At 37.9% G+C, this 22,078-nt stretch overlaps 1 protein-coding gene across 5 annotated transcripts in view; it reads right to left on the minus strand.

Moving 5' to 3' along the window:
* The window catches only part of CHM (CHM Rab escort protein), a 75,158-nt gene extending 53,408 nt beyond the window's left edge, over positions 1-21,750 (minus strand). For 4 of the 5 annotated variants that reach the window (XR_014229318.1, XM_082323112.1, XM_082323111.1 and 1 more), the window contains exons 1-2: positions 21,682-21,744; positions 8,674-8,740 (exon numbers count right to left, since the gene is read on the minus strand). Coding sequence is in view for 4 of the 5 variants with exons in the window: in XM_082323112.1 (XP_082179238.1) it covers positions 8,674-8,740; positions 21,682-21,730 (116 nt within the window). In the remaining variant the exon portion in view is untranslated. Of the gene's footprint in view, positions 1-8,673; positions 8,741-21,681 lie in introns of all 5 variants that reach the window. The other variant, XM_082323113.1, reaches the window with a different exon arrangement.
* Positions 21,751-22,078: the final 328 nt, after the last annotated feature.

A 22,078-nucleotide genomic window follows, 5' to 3' on the forward strand; every position in this document is an offset into this window, starting at 1 on the left:
TTGATGAACCGATAAAATACAGCTTTTTCAGGTTTAAAGAAAAAACAACCCAGTTTGAGAGATTCAAAATATTTTCCATGACATTTTACAGATGCAGTATATAAAAATCAGTATAATATTTCACAACCCTTAAGGAGATGCAAAATTTCCATTTTCACTCATTTGTGTGCATCTCTGACCAAACAGACCAAAATTAAAATATTTGGAGGGTAAAATGAACAATGCTGAGAAAAGCACATGGGATACTATGAATAAAAGGAAAATATAGATAATACTGCTTCTTGGCCAAGACTGACTCCACACCTCTAACTCAAACATGAGCACCCCTACAGACCTCTTTACTTAGCATGGAGCCAAGCCCAGTCTGCCAGTTTCAACTGAGTTCTCAGAAAAGCCAGTTCAGGTGTTTTGCATCCCTACCTCGCTCCACCGTTTCAGGTTCTGGCAGGACCTAACAGCTTTGTCACACGAGTGTAGCTATACTGCTTCTGACTGAAGCTGATTTGGAAGCTAGCACCGCCGCACCGCATGTCGCTTCTAAACTCAGTGCTTCGTGAGGTGGCTGTGCAGATGAGGGGTAAGTAAATTCAGACTGGGTCCAGACAGTACAAACCACATCTCTCTCATCCATTACGTCAAATAAAGGCAAGTTCACTCTATTATTTATCTCCTGCTTACAGAATAGATTATGCTTATTATAGACTGTCAAGACGCTTCGGCAAAATTCTTATTAAACTGCATATACTGTAGGTGGAGCCAAAGCAACTGATTTGTACAAAATGATCATACCTCCCTGAGTACTTTTCAGTTTATATTTACCACCTTCTTTCTTGAAAAATATTAGTTTACTTCTTTTAAATCACAGAAAATTTATAGTTCTGCTGTTAATCAAAGAAAGTCTCTGCTCTCCCTTTTTTAATTTTTTCTATCAATCCTTCTCTAAACATCAGTTGGATTCATTAGCTTTTGTTATCATGCACACCGCATCTTAAATATTTAACAACTCTGATAGGAAAAACAATAGAGCAATTACATTTTGAAAAATCACTAGCTCTTGCGAAATAAAAGAGTCATTTCAGGATTTAAGTCTGTTTTCTGGCACTGTATGCTGCCACTTCAGAAGCGTGAAAGATACCAAAAATACCCTCCTGAATGCTTATCTAATGTTATTACATACACTAAAAAAAAAACAAACAAAAAAAAAAAACAACCAAAAACACTAAACCATTTAGAGAGGAAGATGGGTTTTGCATTTTACAGAATAATGTGAAGATTGCTAAATCAAATTAACTTAAAATCTTATCATAAACTCCTCCACTTTTAAATTGTAGAGATAAGTGTGATAGAAGTGAAAAATTAAATTCATGTTTGATTCTACTGTTTAAGATGGGCTGCTTTTGACAAGGCTTATCTGCACTGACAAAGACTTCCTTAAGGGTGTCAGCCCCTTTACAGCACCAGAGGGTGATGCTCTCTACCATGTTGCTTACTTAGCTTATGAAGGCAACAGTGAAGAACATTAATAGGACATCTTTTGCAAAGACAACAAAATCCAGCATTCACTGAATAAAGGTGGCTTCAACATCAGAACATGGTGTTTAAGGCCATGAACTGGGAGGACTGGGTCTATACTTTAAAAGAAGGCACGTAGTCTGCCCTGCAATTTGGTTACTCTAAGCAGAAGAGCTCCATCTGCAGATCTGTTACCAACCAGAAACTCCAATCACCTATAAAAAGGAGTTCATGCTTACCTCATCACTTGAATGACATGGGTGAGGCTTAAAAAGTACTGCTATTTCGTATCATATAGAATACAAAGCAACAAGGATTAAATATATTAAATGCCTAATCCTGTCTGATCTCAATCTATAAAGCAGTAACTGATAGCTGCATGCAACGATAATCTCCAGCTTTGTTTTAGCTGTCAATGGCGCAGGTTAATTTCTTGCTTCTTCTTAAGATTCCACTGAATAAAAAGTTCAATATCCATATATTATCTGCTACATCCGGGATTTCCAAAAAACACAGCCATGAAGATTTATTTTTAAGGGAATCTGCTGCTTTAGTTGCAAGTTTCCTTGAATATGGAATACAATCTGTCTGTCAGAACAAGCAAGGCCATTGATCACAGAAATCGCAGAAAACACCTGCCTAAAATTAGGACTGGGTTTCTTGAATCTATACCAATATAAATTCATGCATATTTAGAATATTTAAAATTAAAACTTTCAGTAAGAGAAAATAACATTATTTTCACAAAGTTACAAAAGCTTATTTGTGAGCTGTCAGACTTCTTTGATGTCAACATCCCTCCGTTCATCAGGTGGATTTTCCTTTGAAATTGCTTTTCTTTTTAACCACCATTGATGTGAATCAATCTTTTCAACAAAGCACTCTCTAACGCTATTCTGAAGCTCAATCAGTTTTCAGAAGACGGTATGGCCTTTCTCAAATGGAAAATGAATCGCAGCTGTCCTTCCTTTCCTCTGGCATCTGAGCACCTTTCCCAAGTTATGCTATACCACCTCAAATATTAATCTTCTCTTGAAGCATCAACTTCCAGGGTTTTTTTCTCCCAGAATTTTAATTAGTTCACCCTGCATTACATGATGAATCAGGATTGCTTAATTTTTTCATCTGAAAACACTACAGAAAGAAGGTAGACCAGGCATGATTACTGATATAATGAGCAAAGTTTTCAGTAAATTCTTGAAGAGGAATTCTGAAAAGAGCTGACTAATGGTTTTACAATTAGAAGTCCTCTGTAACCAAGTATTTTTGTTATAAGTGCCCTGAAGATAAATTGAGGAATTCCTTAAAGTAATGGTCAAGATCAAAGCCTAATTAAAGTGAGAACTACTGTCCCAAAATCTCACGGATTACGCTCCTCTCCTCTCTTGCTTTATTAGCAAACTACAAAGATGGATATTCTCTCCCTTTTTCAGGATTATAATTCAGTTATCCTCTAAGTAAGAACACGAACCATTTTGAAGGTGTAATAGCAGAGAAAAATTAATTTTTCTACCAAGTTCGACAGAGCACAGATGTTTTCTTTTTCTACCATACATTATTTCCTAGATGATATTTGCTCAAAACTTCTCCTGTATTACCTGGATTTTAATATGAATTTTAAAACTGCTGCTTTTATTTCACGTTTTTCAGATCTCAAATCTGTAGTTCAGCACTAGCAGAACTGCTGAAGTCATTTTTGCAAAGTTTTGGAAATGTAGCTCAAGTATAGTTTTATCTCTGCAAAAAGCTTAATTCTCTCTTCTCCTAGATTAGTTTGCGATTTTTTTTTTTTTTGTTACTAACACCATTTTTTCTTCAAATACTTTGAAAGAATTAGCAAATCCCAGTCCAGAACAAACTGCAAGTTGTTTCCAACTAATTAACATTCTTGGAATCCGAACCAAGAGAATGTCTAACATGTCCTTTTGAAGACAGACTGCAATTTGAGAAACTGAACACTTTTGAAAGCAGAAGATACACACATAAAACATAAGAAAGAACAGAAAAAGTATTTCATGGCCTGTGCCTGGTAAGACGACTGCCCCTCTCAATGCCATGTCATAACAGCCATGGCAGAACAGTCAAAGCCGGTGATGTCTGACGAAAAGCTGCTGATGCCTCACGATTGCTCCCAAGAGCTGCCTGTCTGTGTGTGTCCTGCATTTGATCTTTCAGAAAGAAGTCTGGAACCATCAGAGCAGCTGTCTTTTGCAAAGGAAGTTACTGCCACATCAATTTTAAGGATCTGAAGACAAAACGACTTATGTTTCAAAGCCATAAAGTTTCATGTGCTACCTATTAAGTACAGTCACATGTATTAAAAATTCCCGTTCTGGCATAGTAATTGTGTTTTGGAGCATGAAAAGTGGACTAAGCTTCCTCGCCTTCCAAGAGGAAGGGCTTAACCCAAACAGCTCTTGAGATCCTTCAGCTCAATAAAAGAGTAATGGTGGCAGTCACTTGTACTACGTTACATTATATCCTGGGATATGAACATGACCAAAGCTAATTATCATGGACCAGTTGAGACCATGTTTTACTTTCTAATACCTTTGCTATGAGATCATATCCTAAACCAAAATAAAAATAAAAATAAATAACTTTTTCAAAAAAGGTCAAAAGATACTGGAACTAAGAATTTTTGCCTAGGTTTCCTTACTGAAAGTTAAATAATTCCTCTATTTTTCTTGCAAGAAATTGATCTGCTTTCAGAAGCAACCCTTTCCCTCTCTGGTTGCTGTACTTACACAGCTACCTCCCTTCACAGAGGTTAAAGATCAAAAAGAAGGCTATATGATGACACGGGTTGTATTACATTATATATTTTACAAGTTCTGAAAAAAGTGAGACAGATTGTCTAGCAAGAAGTGGAACAAACTACAAAAGCAGGTATGTTGGGGGTGGGTACAGGGCGGGTGCCCAGCATGCTTTCGGATGCTCAGATAGAACAGAATTTTGGACACAAGGAACACTCAAGTACTCCACAGGCAAAGTAAGGTCAAAAAATAAGATAGATAACAGGTGTCAAGAAACAAGACATGAGAAGTAGACAGAGCAAACTGGGCACAAAAAAGGAGTTAAAATCCTGCACCTTGACATTCCTTTGCCTTTGAATTAAACTCTACATGGAAAGATAAATAAGTCAATGAAGAAGGATGTAGACAACAAACCTATAGTCTACAAATGCTATATTCTAGATGCTGAAAATCAAATACAAAATGTAGCTAAACATACGTCACCTCTCACTGCCCCATCCTCAGTAAGCAAACTAGTACATAACTATATACATATATAATTAGAAGAAACTAATAAGCAAAGGACCAGAAATAGAAAACATAGCAAGCCATCAGAAGAAAGTCCTATGCATATAAACAGTTAGTATGGGAAGTACATTCACTTCAAGTAATCAACTTTTAGTCTTGATCTACCTCTCTTCAGCAACTTCAAGTTTAAACTAAGTGCCAATCTCCACATTTTAAATTGCAAATTACTTTTCTAAATCACTTAACAAATATCCTTGAAATTTCACATGTCAACAGCTCATTAATATCTACAGTAAATGTAGCTCTGAAAAGAACCACAGATTTTACGTTTATTGAGACAGATAGCTGGCACAGAGAAATAGAGCTCCTTCAATTACTATTTGGCAGAAGCTAACTTTAGTTTAAAATCCGTCTACAGGAATTTATGGCAACGCTGCAGTGAAGTGACCATTTTGAATAAGATTAGCTACTGTTGATGGCAATGCTTGGACAGTGTTTATAAATCAAACTTAGAACTTAGTATTTTATAATAAGCCACTTCAAAACTATCTTCCATAATCTCCTATGCAGTATATTATGATAAATGCAAACATGGCTGGAGATTAAATGTAATAAAATGATGTACACAAGGTAATGAGTGCAAACAAAGTATAGACAAAGACTTTATCCATACACCTTCTCTATACCTTGTGCCTAACTTAACTCAGACCTCTGTAGAGAACAAAAGACTAACCAAAGCAGCACACCTAACACAAACAAGTATTTCAGTAATCCCAAATCTTATTTTCTTATAGCCTGAAAAAAATTTAAACTCATGATCCTTCAAAGGAACAACATATATTGTTAAAAAGTGATATTCTGAATATTAACTGATTTTTTCTGTTGATGAATTTTCAGTTATACTGTTACCTCAGTAAAATAAAATTTGAAAATTCATCTAGAAATCAGTATATTAAACTAGACACATAGTAGATAAAATGAAAATGTTTTAATTCAGATGAATCTCTGGCAAGCTTTCTAAGACTTAACTTTTCACTTAAAATTGAAATGGCATCAGGGTGGGGGTTTTCTGTTGGTTTTGGTAGGCTTTTTTTTGCAAGAGTACTAACTTAAACATGAAAAGCAGATGGCTTGAAACGCTTCCCTGTTTATGGGGAAGGGGCTGTACAGTATAAACATTTCTATTTTTTCTGCCAAGATATGGATTCTAGACCATGATTCAGCGAGCACTTGCACCCATTAAAACAGCAACTATTAATATGAGTGACCACCACCTTGGTTAAGAACACCTTCCCCTGACCTGAGTCAGAAAGAGTTGGAAAATAACTCCATAGGAGAAGGGAAGCAAATGTGGAAGCCTTCATTCTCATCATAAAAACAAAAGCATGTGTGAATGTAAATGAGCATATTTAAGTGAAAACAGTAATAAACAAAATCTGTATTCCACAGTTTTAATTGCCTGCTTCTGTGAGTTTTCTGAAAGGCTCTTCATCATAGCTAAAAATAGGCACGGATAAAAGAAATCGAAGTTCCAGTGGCTAACTATTATTACAGACTTTGATAGTCGATGAATATGAAAAATTGAAATAACAGAAGAGGTTCATTTAACAAAATCTAAGTAGTCTACTGGTAATATATGCATTAAGCTTAAAATCCAAGCATAACTATTTTATTCATTCTGTATCTGCTTACTCTAAAATAAGGCTTTTAATATTTTGGTTAGCAATCTAAGAGCCAATTGAAGAATTACTGTACCAAAATGTTTGAAATTAACATACCCTTATACACTACGCACGAGGTCTTTATTCAAACTTCAGTAAGATCTGCTTGACCTGCATCTAAGCGTTCTTTTTGCCACTATGGCAGAACACCTATTGCATTTTCCAATTTTTCACTACTATATAGTTGTGTATTTCTTTAAAATTATTACAATCTTATGAGCTGTCTTTGTTTCAACTGAATCATTAGTTACATTAAATACGGAGCATCAAGTACTGCCTTGCTGTGTACTATCCCGTTGTGAAGTAAAAATACTAGAATGTTAGCCCATTTAAGGACTTTTTTCTTTACAGTTTCTGAGAGTTTTCCATAGGTTCTGAGAGTCGTCCATAGTGCCCGAAGATTCATGAAGATGCGTTCTTAACCCAAACGCCCTTCTCTTGATAAAAACTACTGACTCTGAATTGCAGCACTTGTCCTCACGCCAGTCCAAGACAGGAAGCCAGAGACTTTGTGGGCTGTATAATAGCAAATCGAGTAATTGCAAATCACATTTCATGCAACCAACTAGTGAGCTAGTCTTGCAAATTTTGAAATTGTGCGTGATTTCAAATTAGAAATAAATGTATGAAAAATGAATGGGGCCTTTGAAGGGCTGTAGGCAAAAGAGACTACAGAAGTTTAATCTTGAACGGAGTATGTTCAGAGAAAATGAACAGCAGAAAGCATATTCTTTTTAAGCTCTTAGTACAAGACACAAGAAAAACTGAAAACATGTATACTGTCTCTGGGAAAAGTCTCTAAACCTAGGTGCTGGACACACAGGTGCAGATCACAAGAATTTTCATAGAAAGGCAAGAGCTCAAAAATATGGTGTAAAAATAAAACGCTATGCCAACCTTGTAATTTTTGGCAAACAAGTACTAACAATCTGAGCATCTAAGCTCACAGCACTCTTGCTTCAAAACCGCCTGTCACACCTCTCTGCTGAAATCCAGCAGGTATCAGCAAGAGAAGAGGTAACAGGCTGCCTGAAACTAGTCTCCACATTGACTTGTACTGGTCATTAAGAGAGCCACGTAAGATATCGCACCTTCATCTCACATAATGAACTACAGCAGGCACAGTGCAGGTGCCTAGCACAGAAAGCTCACAAAATACATTCCATTCGTTATCTTCTAGAAAAACACAGACAGTAAAGCAGCCTCAAAAGCTGCTTAGTAATGATCAATTCTCTCAAAAGAGTTAAGAGAAAATTAGAGTTTTAAAGTGGTAGATGGGAGAGGGAGGTATTTTAAAAGTTTGCCTTGGTCAGCTGAGGGTCCAGCATTTGATCTCAAGCTTGCCTCAGAAACCAGAGCTCTAGATTTGAGTCATGCTACTAAATTTTGCTGAACAGGTGTACAAATAAGCCAAGGTTCAAAGATCCTAATTTTTTTCTAAGATACAGTGTGCATCATAGTTTATGAAAAAAAAATTAACTTTGACTAATTGGTGAAGTAAAATGAAACAATCTCTTAAAAGGATAAGATGAAATATGCTACTCCGAGTGCTTCAGCAAATTCTTCTATTTCAAAGTGCAACAGAAGTACTTTTTGAATCAACTGATTTCAGCGGTATTTTGTACTCTTCTAACAAACTGATTTAGCATGGGATAGAGAGAAGACAGCAAACAAAAGAAGAGTGCTGTGTTCATCTCCTGCCTTATCAGCCAGGTTTCACTTGTCTTCAATCTGATAACAATTAAAATGCAAAAATACTTATGTTAACTTCTCTAGGCACTGAGAACTGATACAAATGAGATACTAATAAAACATTTTGCCACTAAATGATAACGGCTCAGGTAAAAATTCTCACAAAACCAGAACAGGATAATTACTGCCAGGAAGGATAATGAAGGGCACTAAACCTGTAACCATTCCTGTCTGTACGAAAGAAGGAGCCCTCAACAGCATCCTTGACCACATCACTTCTGTTCCAAATTACTGAGCTAGCATGTAAAAATTGCCTGTCCTATTGATGGAAATAACACCCCAAAAATAAGATAGAGAAAGAAGCCTAAGATTACTTGATGCCAGATGAACACAAAACACGAGTCCTGAAGGGCACGCTGACATAGACACAGATATACTTCTAGCCAGTTTAACTCTTAAAAAGGAAAATTATTGGCATAACTTACGAATCAACATGAAGAACTCTCTGGCCACTTCTCGCACATGCCGCTGCAATAATAGATTCAGGCAAACCTGAAAGAACACATGCAATTTTTACAACTTAGTATGCTAAGATACATTTAAAAATTAAATAAAGTTAGAACTTGGTCAGAAACAGGCAATTCAAACAAAAGAAAGTTTACAATGTGAGTCACTGAAATTTTTAAAACTCTCGTGCTACTAATGAACACTATTTTGTGTTCATTAACATTTTCCTATGACCCTCTTGAATGCAACACTTTTTTTTTTTTTTTTTATAGTTGCATGGCACATGTCACTTGCAAACATTACTACCTCTAAGTTAAAGCTTGTCACCGGTGTCTTCCCTAGACACCTTGTTATCATAAACAGATTGAGCATTTGCCAGCACAACGATATCCAAACTTTAATGAGACGCTCTGTAACTGTATCCCTCCTGATACAGACAGGTATTATCTCAGGGCATTTTTGTGTATTTTTGCTCACTTCAAAGTGTCTGACATAACGTGAAGCCTGTGTAACAACCCATTAAAATGGTGTTTTAAAATTAAAAAATTTATGGTAAGCGCTGCATGCCCTGGTACATTGCCAAAGATGCATCGGAAAGTGTGAGGGTATAAACCTGTTGGGACAGCATTAAACAACTGTGTACGGCAGAGTCCTGCACAGCGCTGTCTCCTCCGTATCATCTGTTGGGAAAGATCTCTAGTGTGAACAGGTCTCAGAACTGTATCTGGACTTTGCTTTTGAGTGAACTAATCGGTTTGCTCCAAAAGAGTGTCCAGGAGCACACTCAATATTCTGCACGCAGACCAAGACGTGAGCGCAAACAGAAAAGCTACACTGACAGTGCAGGTGTACTTTCACTTCACTTTTAAGAGTAGTCTTAGGGACAGAATGAATCTGAGATGGTTGTCCTTAAAGTGGTATCCTTATCAAAAGCTCCCACGTCATGCAATTATGCTCTGTCAAATCAGTATGTTTTCATTGTATTTAGAAAAGATATGTAGTAAAAAAAAAAAAAAACTAGTGATAGTTCTCTACCAGCAATACCTGCTTGGAACAGCACATGATACCAATTGGAGGCTTAATACACAAACTAGGCTGTTCTTTAACTTCTACTCCCACTCACCAGATTTTTACACGCACAGTTAGATGACTTGGATTTCTGACTAGATTCAGAAAAGAAGTATACCTCGCTATCTAAAACATTGTATGGCACTAGCTTTGCAGAAAGCTCTTTTCAAATGATCTATTGGCTGTTTAAGCAGGTAATTCAGCAAAAGCGATTAAAATTCTAAGGGACTGGTATTAGGAGACACTTAGGCTACGTATTCAATTAAGGGATGAGATTAAACAAAGTGAAAGGAGTGTTCCACTGATCTGATTTACAGCGCAGCGCCAGAAGCAGCTGTACTAGTACAACTGAGGAGAGACAGAACTGGAAGTAGAAAAAGCAGGTGTGGTAGAGCACAAACTTCTTGGGCTACCTCCGCACCAAACATCATCTTCATGAGAATTTCAGGCCTGCAGTGGTCTATTTCTTCAGAGAGAATGCTGCCTTCACAAACGAATAAAAGGTCAGCATGTTGCCAATCTGATGATTCATTTAAAACATAATGCAAATGTTAAATATTACTGGACAACTATTTACTACTTGTAAGGTATCAGTTTTCACTTACCTAGAGTAAGAATCTGTTAGACTTTAATGGGATATTAAGTACAATTTAGCACTCACAGACACAGGAACAAATAATTTTAAATGGTTGAGCTAGTCTTTATCAATTCTAGAAGCTGAAATGCAGCCCAGAAAACACCTAGCAGGACTTAGATACATGAGACCATAGTTTCATGAACTCCTTAGGCCAGCAAAGACAAACAGAGCCATCAAAATCAAGAGGTTCAACCTCTCTACCCTTACCTTCAGCCATTCCTGACCCCCTTCCACATGAAGTAGATGGTCAGTTTTTGGCAGACCAGCTCCATGGTGGTGTTGACAGTCCAAAAGCACAAATGTTTGTATCAATACAAGGAAGGAGGATTAAGGCAGGCATGACAAATTTTCCAGGAAAATACCTACAACTCCCCTGCAAATTTTCCATTTTTTAACACTTACTGTTTTGATGGATTACAAAAAGAAAATCCCTTTCCGAATTGATAAAACAGTAAAAAGTTTCAATAGTTTTGCACTGCTGACCTTCCGCAGCAAGTGAAGACTTATCATGGAATTAATCTCTGGGGGTAGAAAGAGGGGTGAACAATTGCATCAGCTCCTGGGACGTTTGTTTCACAGCCTAGAAAGGCTGATAGTTTTAGAGTGGAATTTTTGGAAGTACAAGCTCAAAACACAGACCATTCTGAACAAAGAGACAAGGAGAAAATATGTAACTGCAACATGTACTTCAGGACTGTCACAAGATCCTGGATGCACACAGCCTTATCACGTGAAAGCAACGCCACATTCAGCTGTCCTCCGAAAGTGTTTATCTATATGTTTCATTTCTCTCCGTCTATAAACTATCTGGAATAGAATCTACAACTACTATTTTGTTTGTAGTTCCTGAAAAAGCTTTTCTCTCCCTCATTTGGGCACAGAGAATATTACTCTGGAAATGGAATTGAGAAAATTGTTTCTCCTTCCTTATTGATAAAAGCCACTGAGAAAGTGTTGTAAAACATCACCAGCGCTGCCTGGCTGACCAGGACTGGAGTTATAGCTACTAGGGCATAACTGATTGCTTTAAGCTTGATCCAATTGATACTGTGTTGGAGGTCTGTTCTTCCATTAACCTTGGATGAAATTGTTCCCTGAATTAGCTTTCTCGCTCTTGAAAGCTGGCATCAATTTTCTTCACCAACCCTTTGCTTCCAAGATACTGTGGCCGCCCGAGTACCCACGGGCAACAGAATGAGAAAGTGTAAGAAAGGCACAGCCCATGCGTTTTAGCTTTTGGAGAGGCTCTTAGAACAACTTGATGGAGTAAGACACCATTTATTCTTACGTGACAAAACCTCGGTAAACCAAAGAAATAAGACTGTGCCTTGGCACCAGTTTCTGAATTCTCTTCTCCAACAGAAATAAAACCACACAGAAAATAGGTAGCTTTGTCAAATGCAAGGTACTCCTACAGGTGATCTGGACTGCAGGATGGTTACTTTACAAAAGCCTTTTCCAAGAAAGAAGGCTCTGGCAAACACACCATAATAATATAGTTATAGATAGTCCCTCTCCACCTAAGAAAAAAATAACTAACTTGGAAAAACCTCCTTAGAGAGATGGAAGAGATTTATTTAACGATAGCACGTCAAGCTAACCTTCTCCTACAGGATGCTCACATAGTTGTGCACAATAGGTCCCCTTCAGATTATTCAATAACAGAGAAATATAATCTTTTTAAAAATCGTTCCTATTTGGAAACAGTTTCCTTGTTCCAAACTTTGATTTGTCAAAAACTCTAAGCTGGATTATACTGAAATTTTGAAATGCGTTCAGACCCTAGCTACGGGGCAGAGCAGACTCCAAAACTTCTCGCTCACAGTTTGGTTTCAAGATAATGATTTATTACAGAACTCAAGTGATTGCAGGGGAAAGGCTATATCCCTAATATTGATTCTGAAGTTTCACTTATGCCTAATGAGTAAATAAAGCTGGGTATCTCTAAGCTGTTTTTCTCATGAAGGATTATTCTAACACTTCATGCCACTCATCCCTCCGGGGGAACAGTCAGCTTCTGTTTTGCCAGCTTAAGGGATGAAGGACTCGGCACCATAACCTGTGTCACTCATGATGTTTAATGTTTTTGAACAGGCAGTTGAGTAATGATTTGGATCAAATGACTTGGATCAAAGAATAGCATGATCTAAATGAGAATCTACATTTCCTTTCAGATTATTAAAAAAAAAAAAATCTAAGATTGTACTGCTATCTAAATCAGTAATCAAATTACTGAATCATCAGGAGATCTGCCCTCTGGTATAATTAACAGTAACCAATATTTTCCTACTAAGCTATCACGCATATTAGTTACTGTGAAACACAGCATACGTCTCATTTATTGTATCTGAAATGAAAAGGGCTACTGCAAAAGAACACTTTCTTAAATAAGGTTCCAAATCCAGACAATTTTTAGATTTCCAATGGTACTAGCAGGAAATAAGAAGCCTGAATAGGAATCGCATGATCCAACCACAAGAAAGCAGCAACAGATCCAGACTTCAATATGTTATACATAAGCATCTGGCAGCATAAAAGGGATTTATGTAGAGGAATAAGGAGCCCATACAATTCTTGTATCAATTTAATATGCTGACTCAAAAGTTCTTCGTATCTGAAGCAGAATCAATTCAGAAATAGCAGTGCTTGTTACCAAGAAGTATAAACACTTTCTGTGCTTCCTGGCCCTTTCATATCCCCCGTTAGAATGCTTACACATGAAATATTTGCATTATGTTGAATTGTCCTGCACCTCATTTCTCTTACCAGGAAAAACAAAGATAAAGAGCGTTCCTTCGTAAAGGAGGACTGATTAGTACCAGTTGAAATCGGTATCATCATTCCTTAAAGCCATTGCCTTCTTTTTCCACTTACTAACCTCCATTTATCTGACGCAATATTAGGTAAATTAGTCTCTCTGGTCTTCTCAAGGAAACATTAATTTAAAATTTCAATGAAGTAGGACATTACATCTGCAGATAGATATAAAAATAAGTATAAAATCAGGGATTTTACTCATTAGTGATCTCTGGGTCACTAACATGTTCTAATAGGTAGAGTTTCACAGGTACTTCTTGACAGCTATACAGAAAGCGACGCATTCGTGTGAATCCGTGACACTGCCTCATTGAAATACAAGTGCAAAGTCAAACTGAACCAGCTTCTAAGTCTTTTGAGTACTGGTCCAGGAGAGTGCTGACTACATACTTGCTCTGCTGTGTTTGGACTTCTTGCATCCTGTTGGAAAGATACTGAAAAAAAAAAAAAATGGCAAGCAGATTAAAGCTGGCTCTATTTAGACTAACAAACATGGTGGCACAGCTCGCTTCAGCATGTAGAAGCTGAAGTTAGTACCACAAACTTTTCTGTTTCTCCAGCTGTCTGCATAATGCATTGGAAACTGCTGCAAGAGATGCCAGGACTACAACAGAAACACTTGCAGCACCAGAATAAACTACCCCGGCAAGCAGACAGTATAAACACTAGGTTCATGACAATCTTATGATGAAGAATACAGTCCACTTTTGATAGCGCTAGTTTTCACTGCCAGCTGTCTAAGCACTCTCTCTATCATAGCCTTCTTGGATACGTAAGAGGCAGATTAATCTCAATAAATCTTACAGATGTGGCTGCTGCAAGCTGACCTTGAAGTCTACATCTGGTTGTTTCCAGCAACCTCTGACCAAGATAATGCCCATTACATGAGTTTTTGGACCTTCCCTATGAAGCAATATCAGCCATACTTTCATTTTCATGAATAATGTGTTTTATAGTAAATACGCAAGAATTAGAGGAATTAGCTACACATTATATACAGTTATCAAGACACCAATTCTACTTTTAGTTTCCACGCAGCAAAATTAAAATTAGAGGTAAATGCTAAGCTAGAAAACTCTTCTCTTCAGCTTTAAAAGCCAACTGATTTTAAAAGCTTCACAAAATAATGAAAAGTTGTAATTCGCCTCTGTGTAATCAAAAATTAATTTCAGACTCACACATTGTGTCTCTTCTGATTATTGGCTACACATAATGCTGTAGTGATGCACTGCCTCTTCAAGTGACTTTAAATGGATACATTCTCTGCCCCAAGCAATTTATAAACTAAACTGCTTCATATGTGTGGAAGCATCTTGGTTCCTGAGTTCTTCACTGTAAACTATTTCCCAGTCATCCAGCTGATAAGTTTTTACTGAATTACACAAGCCTCGTCTTGAAAAGGTTTAAATGTTTAATTTGCTTCACTGTGTCTACTAAATAAATCACAAGTGGTTTTTTCATAATATAAAATGTTGAAGGGAAATATATTAAAAATGCTGGAACATAGACAATTTCAAAACAATCTTCTGGAGTCAGACAGTTGACCAACTGCCATAAATTTTGTTTGTATCTGAACTTCTTAGAAGAGAAGAGCAGCTCACTGCACAGTCTTCACGGTATGTTTTTGGCATATGTAGAACTTAAGAGCCATTTCATAATTCAATCGCAAATGAAGCTGAAATACTTATTGTATATAATATTTTAAGTTAAAGCTACCTAATTAAAATTGGTAATAGGTTTGATTCATTTTATTATATGCTCGTATTGCAGAATAATATCAGAAAATATTTCTGCATTACAGAATATGGTAGGGGCATAGAAATGACAACCCACTAAGACAAGTACGAAACCATAACTGGTCAAGGAAGGAGGCACAAGTAAAAAGTTTCTTCTCCTAGATTAGTAATTCCATATAGTTATCTGTGAGCCATCAGAAGAATATGGCAATGAAAAACACAGAATCTCACAGTTGGTGCAAATAAACGTTATTTAGAAAAGGAACACAAGCAGACACTTAGGCTCCAAATAAAAATTTAACTTATTACTAAAAATCATGCTCAATTCAAGCAGTGTTCTCTGAAGGGGGGTGTGTGTGTGCGTGCAGAAATCAGTAAAAGAATGCACTTTCTGAACTTGGCTCCAAGTCATAATAGCCCAGGAAAATGAACATACAGGAGATCTAGATGGCAGCATGAATACAACATAATTTTAGTCCATTAAACATTTATATAAAAATTGTATCACTGGATGCATCACATTGTGTGGCAAAGTTCTACTGTATCTAAGCATTTCGCTCACGGAATGTCTCAGACACTGAATCAAGGTAATAGATTAAAAAACTAGCACCCAACTTGGCAGACCACTTTTTGACCTACAGGTGAAACCAGATTACTTCAGCGTGAGGAGTTCTGTTAACTGGAAAGGAACAGCAGATTTACTTTTCACTGTTAGAGGGCTACCTTCCAGTAGAATGATAATTTTCAAAGAAATACCAAATTTGTGTACTTCTATATAAACAAATATTATCTATGTAAGTACATCCCCTTAAATCACATCCATTAAGGAAGATGACATAAAATCCAGAAGATTCTTTGTGTCTTAAAGAAAAAAATAAAATTGTATTGAATAAAGAGGGTTTGTAAGTAGACGTCTCAAGCACATACTACAGCCATGAGTAACCTTTGTTTTACAACCAATAGCAGCAGATAAAGCAAAAGCCAAGCACATATGTTAGAAGATCTGTATAGTACGACACACATTAAGTTTTATTTTTACCCAAGTCTTCTAATACTTTCAACTTCCTTTTTTGCCTCCCTGTGGGAAGATGGCTTGCTCTCCTTGCTCCTTATACATTTTTAAACATTTCATAAAAGCAGATTTAAATAGTAAAGTTTCTTCTCCTACATTAGTAATTCCATATAGTTATCTGTGTACCAACAGAGGCTCTTACAAAATGCTTTGGTTGGCTCTAGAGCAACCTCAGTGCACCAGTGACTTACAAAGAGATGAGTTCTTGTAGAAGGGCTGAATTACCAGCTTTACGACTATCCTCCCAACAGTGGAATGACATTTTCTACTGGGGATAGACAAACATGTCTTTTTGATTACTCCCAATCCAGACTAGAATTTCAAAGTACCTTGCTAAGACTTTTTCTAAAGCAGTTTTTCACCTGGATATGCAGATGACCTACTCCGTTTTTTTCACAGTAGGATCACAGGAGTACAACAGTCTCTTATTTTGTAAGATCAGCAATATAACCTAGAAAACCTGAAGAACACTAAGAGGTTGAGAAGGACAACAAAAGATTCACACAATAGTGAATTTCCTTACAAAAGCAGCAAGGAACATTTCACGGTATCTGGAAAAGAATCCTTTCCGAGATATCACTGGGAGTCCGAGCCTCCAAAAAAGCTGTCAGAGCACCTCTGCTATGCAAAAAAATTCAGAATAGAAGGCATGCCAGAAAACAACTCCTCAATTTTAGTCAGGTTAAAAAAAAGTCAGTAAGATAAAGGTATGTTTACACTTGGAGAATACTAAAAAAATAAAATAAAAGTGGGGGTGAGGAGAAAACTGTGAGTCAGTGTTCATTTTGCTCGACATTTATACAGACAGGTAATGACTTATTTACAAATAATAATAATAATATGGGTCTATTTCCTCCTTCCAGACATCAACGTTACAAGTCAGTGCCACTGTGTTAGCGCCACAATGACCACTGACATCAGAAAATATCCATTTTCAGCTGGTTTTCCATCTAGCTTTTGCTGTAATAGCTGCTGATGTTAACTGAGGACTCTCTACTTTTAGAACATAACGTAACCAAAATATCAGTCCAGAAGACGTTTTAGAAAACATTTTAGGCACATCCTAAAAGTATCCTGCAACAATAAAAACATTAAGAATTATTCATTTTTCAATTTTTTTTTTTTTTTAATAAATCTTCAATGTTAACTTCATAATTCACATCCAGAATATTTAGGTTAGTTTTTCGTGGTATATTTAAAAAATTGTATTAGTATCTGGAAGTGATTTTTCCTAACACTGTACTTACATAAGATAAACATAAAGTACTTACACCACTCCTAGCATATCGAACAATAAATAATAGATTCCCCTGACAGGACTTTGATGACCTGGCAAAGCCCGAGTGCTTTCAGCCAAAATCATATGAAACCATAAATCACTCTTTATTTTATAGAATATTTCAAAATGGATTCCTGCTTTCTACCTTGAAAGTCATTTCATGTGTTATTTATAACCACTGAAAACCAGAATGGAAAGAAAATTGCATAGAACTAGAAAATTTACTGTGACTGCTTTTATAAAGAATAACTCCTTTTTAGAAAAAAATTAGAATTACTGGCAGAGAAACTTGTGAATACAACCACCTTTTAAAGAGCCATATCCTTTATTTTACAACTTCACCAGCAGTTAATACAGGCCTTCTGGAGTATCAGAGACAAGTTTAAGAAGTTAAGACTGAATCAACTGAAGAAATTAAAAGATAAGGATGACCCTGCATCCTTACCCGCACAACTTATAAATATGCACAGCCACGTTGCAAATCGTTGCACTTAACAGTGGTTTCTGCCATAAATTCAACATTGCCGAATGTTTTGCCTATGAATTTTCCTATTTGACAACTGCTGAAAGACAAAAGCTCTGCCATTGACTCATAGCTCTGAGTGTCACTCTCAAATAGATAAATATTTCTGTCAAAAAACAGGTATCAAAAAACTCATAATGTTCCCTCTCACTATAAACGTACTACCATTTTAATGCCTGCACTAATTTAAAAGTTGACCCCACAAAAACTTATCAATAATGAACTCATTTAAATGAACATGACTAATGCCCACCTTGAATTCCTCGAGCAAGCACTTACATCAGCCCTCCAAACCTAGATCCCACAGGCTTTTAGACAGATAAAAATCACTGAATATCACTTTCCAAAGAACAGACCTTCCAGAATACCAGAACTACTTTGAGGGTTGATGATATCACACAATATCTGCTCTGGCAGAGAATCATCCAATAAATCCATTCCTGCCTGGTTAGTGGGTACCTTGACCATAGTACCATATGCAACAAGCAGGAAAATAGGGATATGAGAGGCCATGGGGGGGAAGGAAAGAATCACTTCAATGCCGCAAGAAAAAAGGGGGTACAACAAAAGAACGATATAACAACAGCTTTAATTCCCATATTGTGTCGCCATTGAAAACCTCAAGATATGCCTACCAATTTTATGTCATATGATATTCTAGTTTCCTTTAGAACTATGGATATAAATTCCACAATAGTAGCAAAACTTTGCTGCTGAACCCACCAGGACTAGTATATTTGTACTACACATCCATCTTGCACTAAACTTGCCCACGCAAGAAAATGTTTCATCTGGGCTAAGGAAAAGTAGTTTCTTCGATAAGCGAATTTACTTTTCCCACAGAAATATTGATGAAGTAATTGAACCTAAGCATTAAATGGAGCCCTGATGACTAAAATTTAGTGTGAGGTTCCATTTTCATTAAGCTTACTACAGGGAAACAGTTAAATGATCCTGAAATAGAAACAAATTCAAACCTAATGTTACCACTCAATCTAATTACTAAAATTAACAGATGCACAGATTATAAAACCAGAAAAAGGCCACACATGCAGAAAAGAATGTAATTACTACTATGCAGTGAAAAAGATCATTAACACAAACATTCTAGTTATTACAATATGACAATTAAATATCCATAGGTACACTCAGCACTGGTTACAGCATTAGAAAGCAGAGAGTTAAAGACAAGGCTACGATATTCCCTCAGGAGTTGTTTCCCAGAAGAAAAGACAGACGAAAGTTTTACTTTGAATAATCTTCCATACTGAGTAGTTTAATACAGATTGAAAAAAAAACCAAAACCACAGTCAACAGTGTTAGTCTCCATTTACATGTGTTCTTAGTAAAAAGGAATGCAAAGAAAAGACAAAATAATTCCTAAAATGCAGAATTCTGAAAATCTTGAAATTAGTTATAGCAGTACTCTCTACAGGTGGGCAAAAATGCATCCTTTAATAGAAATCCACACCACTACCACCAAATACAGCAATGTTTCAGAGGAAGAATTTAGCTCAAAGAATTTCCTTCCCCCAACATCGAAGCTCTAATATTACAAGATCGTTCCAAAGCAGGGAAGATCGTATTTGATGGGTGTCGCATGACCTACTCTCCCTGGCACAGACAGTTCAGCCACAAGTGCCTCTGCTGGTGAACTGCCAGTTTCAGGTGAGTTCTTCTAATAGCGTGCCTAGTCATGCACAATCTCTTCTGTCTGTGACATCCTACCACCAACCACCACTTCTCCACAGCGAGCAGCCTGGGATTACCCACCACACACATCCAGCAAGCACAACATATCATGGGCCATGAGCGACAGCACACAAGGGCAGGCTGCCGCTGCCGGAGCGACTCCCTTGGCCTGCTCCCTGGGCCCGTGAGACCCCTCAGCACAAGGCTTGCCAGAGCAAGCTGGGTTACATCCTACCTTCACCAAAAATTAAGAAAACTCCAGAAGAAAATTTTGGCAGCAGGTTTTTACTCTTCCTGGAACCATGAAAAGATGAAGTCTTACCTATGTAAGTTATAGTCAGCTCTTTTAAAGAGGTAACACCTTCACTAGCTTCTTAGTAGCTAGAATAGCTACTCCTTTCACCTTCTAGTTTCCTTTGTAGCTAGAATATCTAAATAGCCTAATATTAATTTTATAAACCTCTGAGTTTCCCTTAATTTTCTACATCACTGCATCATCTATATAAAGACTATTTTTCTCATGGTACTAAAGAATGAGTTATCCTCAAAAATCACGGAAGTTATGCACTTTTTAATAATCCACCCTTTCAGTTTGGTACTTTAGCCTTTCATTGTTTACCATTCTTCTCATACACTCAAAATATTCACAAATCTGAACACATATGAAAAAGTCAGATTCATGACGAGGCCTTCCACTCCATACAACTGGGTTAAGAACACAGAAAGGATCGCTTAATTTGTTCAAGAACCTTAATTTTGCATTTTTAGTAGAGTTATGGCCAACAATGGGGACAATATGTTTTTATAATCTCTCAGAAACTCCAGAACTAAATCAGCAATCCTTTGAGCAATTATACATACACTGCAAGGAAATTAATTTTTTTCTGGTAAACACTGAAAACAGCAATTACACTAAAAAACTCACTCATTCTATTCCAAATTTCTAGAAAAGTAGTCTTAAATCTGAAGGACACAATTTGATAGATTAACGAACTCCAAAAACATAGTTCCTGATTTCATATGGAAAACAGTAACATTTAGAATTGTCTTCCCTTTTGTGCTCCAATTAACACCCTGAGCTGACCATGGGAGCTCTTCATAAAAGCAAACAAAATTTGAGTGTAAATTTGGGACCTACAAACAGTAATGCATTTTGAACATTTTAAGACTAGAGCTCAATGCTGAATTTACAGTGGGGGGCTTATCAAGACCAGTTTGAGCCAGGCCACTGTCACTGGGTTCTACAAAACAGAAATCTATTACATTAAAGATTATTATGATACACAAGCATCAAGTATCTTACTTCTGAAGGAATATTTTAGAATTTGTTTTGTAGTTACAGTGTTGTGGTATGTTTCAGTGAGACATTCAAGACCTCCATCATTATTCACCTGAACAGGGAAGAGGATAAACTTGTGCAGGATACAGAAAGTGCAGAGTCAAGTCTCTGTTAGGTGCAATCATTCAACCTTACGTTTGTTCATATACTGAGAAATACACTTTAATGAGGACGACTAAAAAAAAAGTTTTGGATTATTTTTAAGCAGGCATAGAGATTAGAAAAAACTTTTAAGAGATAAAACTTCTTACATTAGAGGATACAATTTAAAAAAAAAAAAGATATTATCAGTGTATACCATACATACTGCAACAACACAGAGTTTAGCCCTTCAGAACTATTTTCAGTGCATAAAAGTAAACTCGACCAGCAAGAAGGTATGTCAGGAAAAAGGGCTGCCAAGGGTGGCAGGGCCAGACAAAGCTTTATGAAGTACCGAAGGAGCACTCGGTCTCAGGGGTGCACCTGACCGGCCCCCAGGGACGGGGTTCCTGGAGCTCCCCCTCCCAATTAAAGCCCCGCACCACACATACCTCCGTGCCACCTCTATTTCTAAGCAAATCTTGACACTTAAGCCTTAGCAGCAACCCTCGAGAGGCCTGCGAGCCCCCGGGGCACTGGCGCGGCGCTGCCCGCAGGTACCCTCGGCAGCCGCCCGGCCCGCCCTCCCCAGACGCCGCTGCCGCCCCCCCGCCCTCAGCTCTGCCCCGCGTCCCGCCGCCGCCCCCTCCCCAGCACCGGCACCTTGACACCGCCCGCCCAGCCCCTCCGACTCCGCCGCGGCGGCCCCGGCGCAGCCCGCCGCCCCCGCACCCTCTCCTACCGGTCCCGATCACCACCACATCAAACTCGGAGGGCAGGTTGTCCGCCATCTTGGGAGGGGCCCCGTCACGTGGCCGGCGCCGGCGGAAATGGAGGGAGCCGCCGGCAGAGACTTCCGGCCGCCGCCGCGCGGGGGCCGCTGGGAGGTGTGGTCCGCCCGCAGGAGCCTGCCCGCCGGGCCGCTCCGCCGCGGCCCCGCTCCCCCGGCCCGGGCCCCGCCCGGAGAACGGGCCCCTGCCGCGGAGACGGCAACGCTGCGGGAAACAGCGGTGAGCGCACACGGGCTCCAAGCATCCATCGGTAAACTGTGGCAATACAATACTATGATTGCATTCCACCCCTTACTCTAAATGCCAAATACTTCAGTGCAACACCCGTATTGTTTATGCAACTCCTGT

This window comes from Platalea leucorodia (assembly GCF_965183815.1).
Source record: "Platalea leucorodia genome assembly, chromosome: 10".
Lineage (NCBI taxonomy): Eukaryota > Metazoa > Chordata > Aves > Pelecaniformes > Threskiornithidae > Platalea > Platalea leucorodia.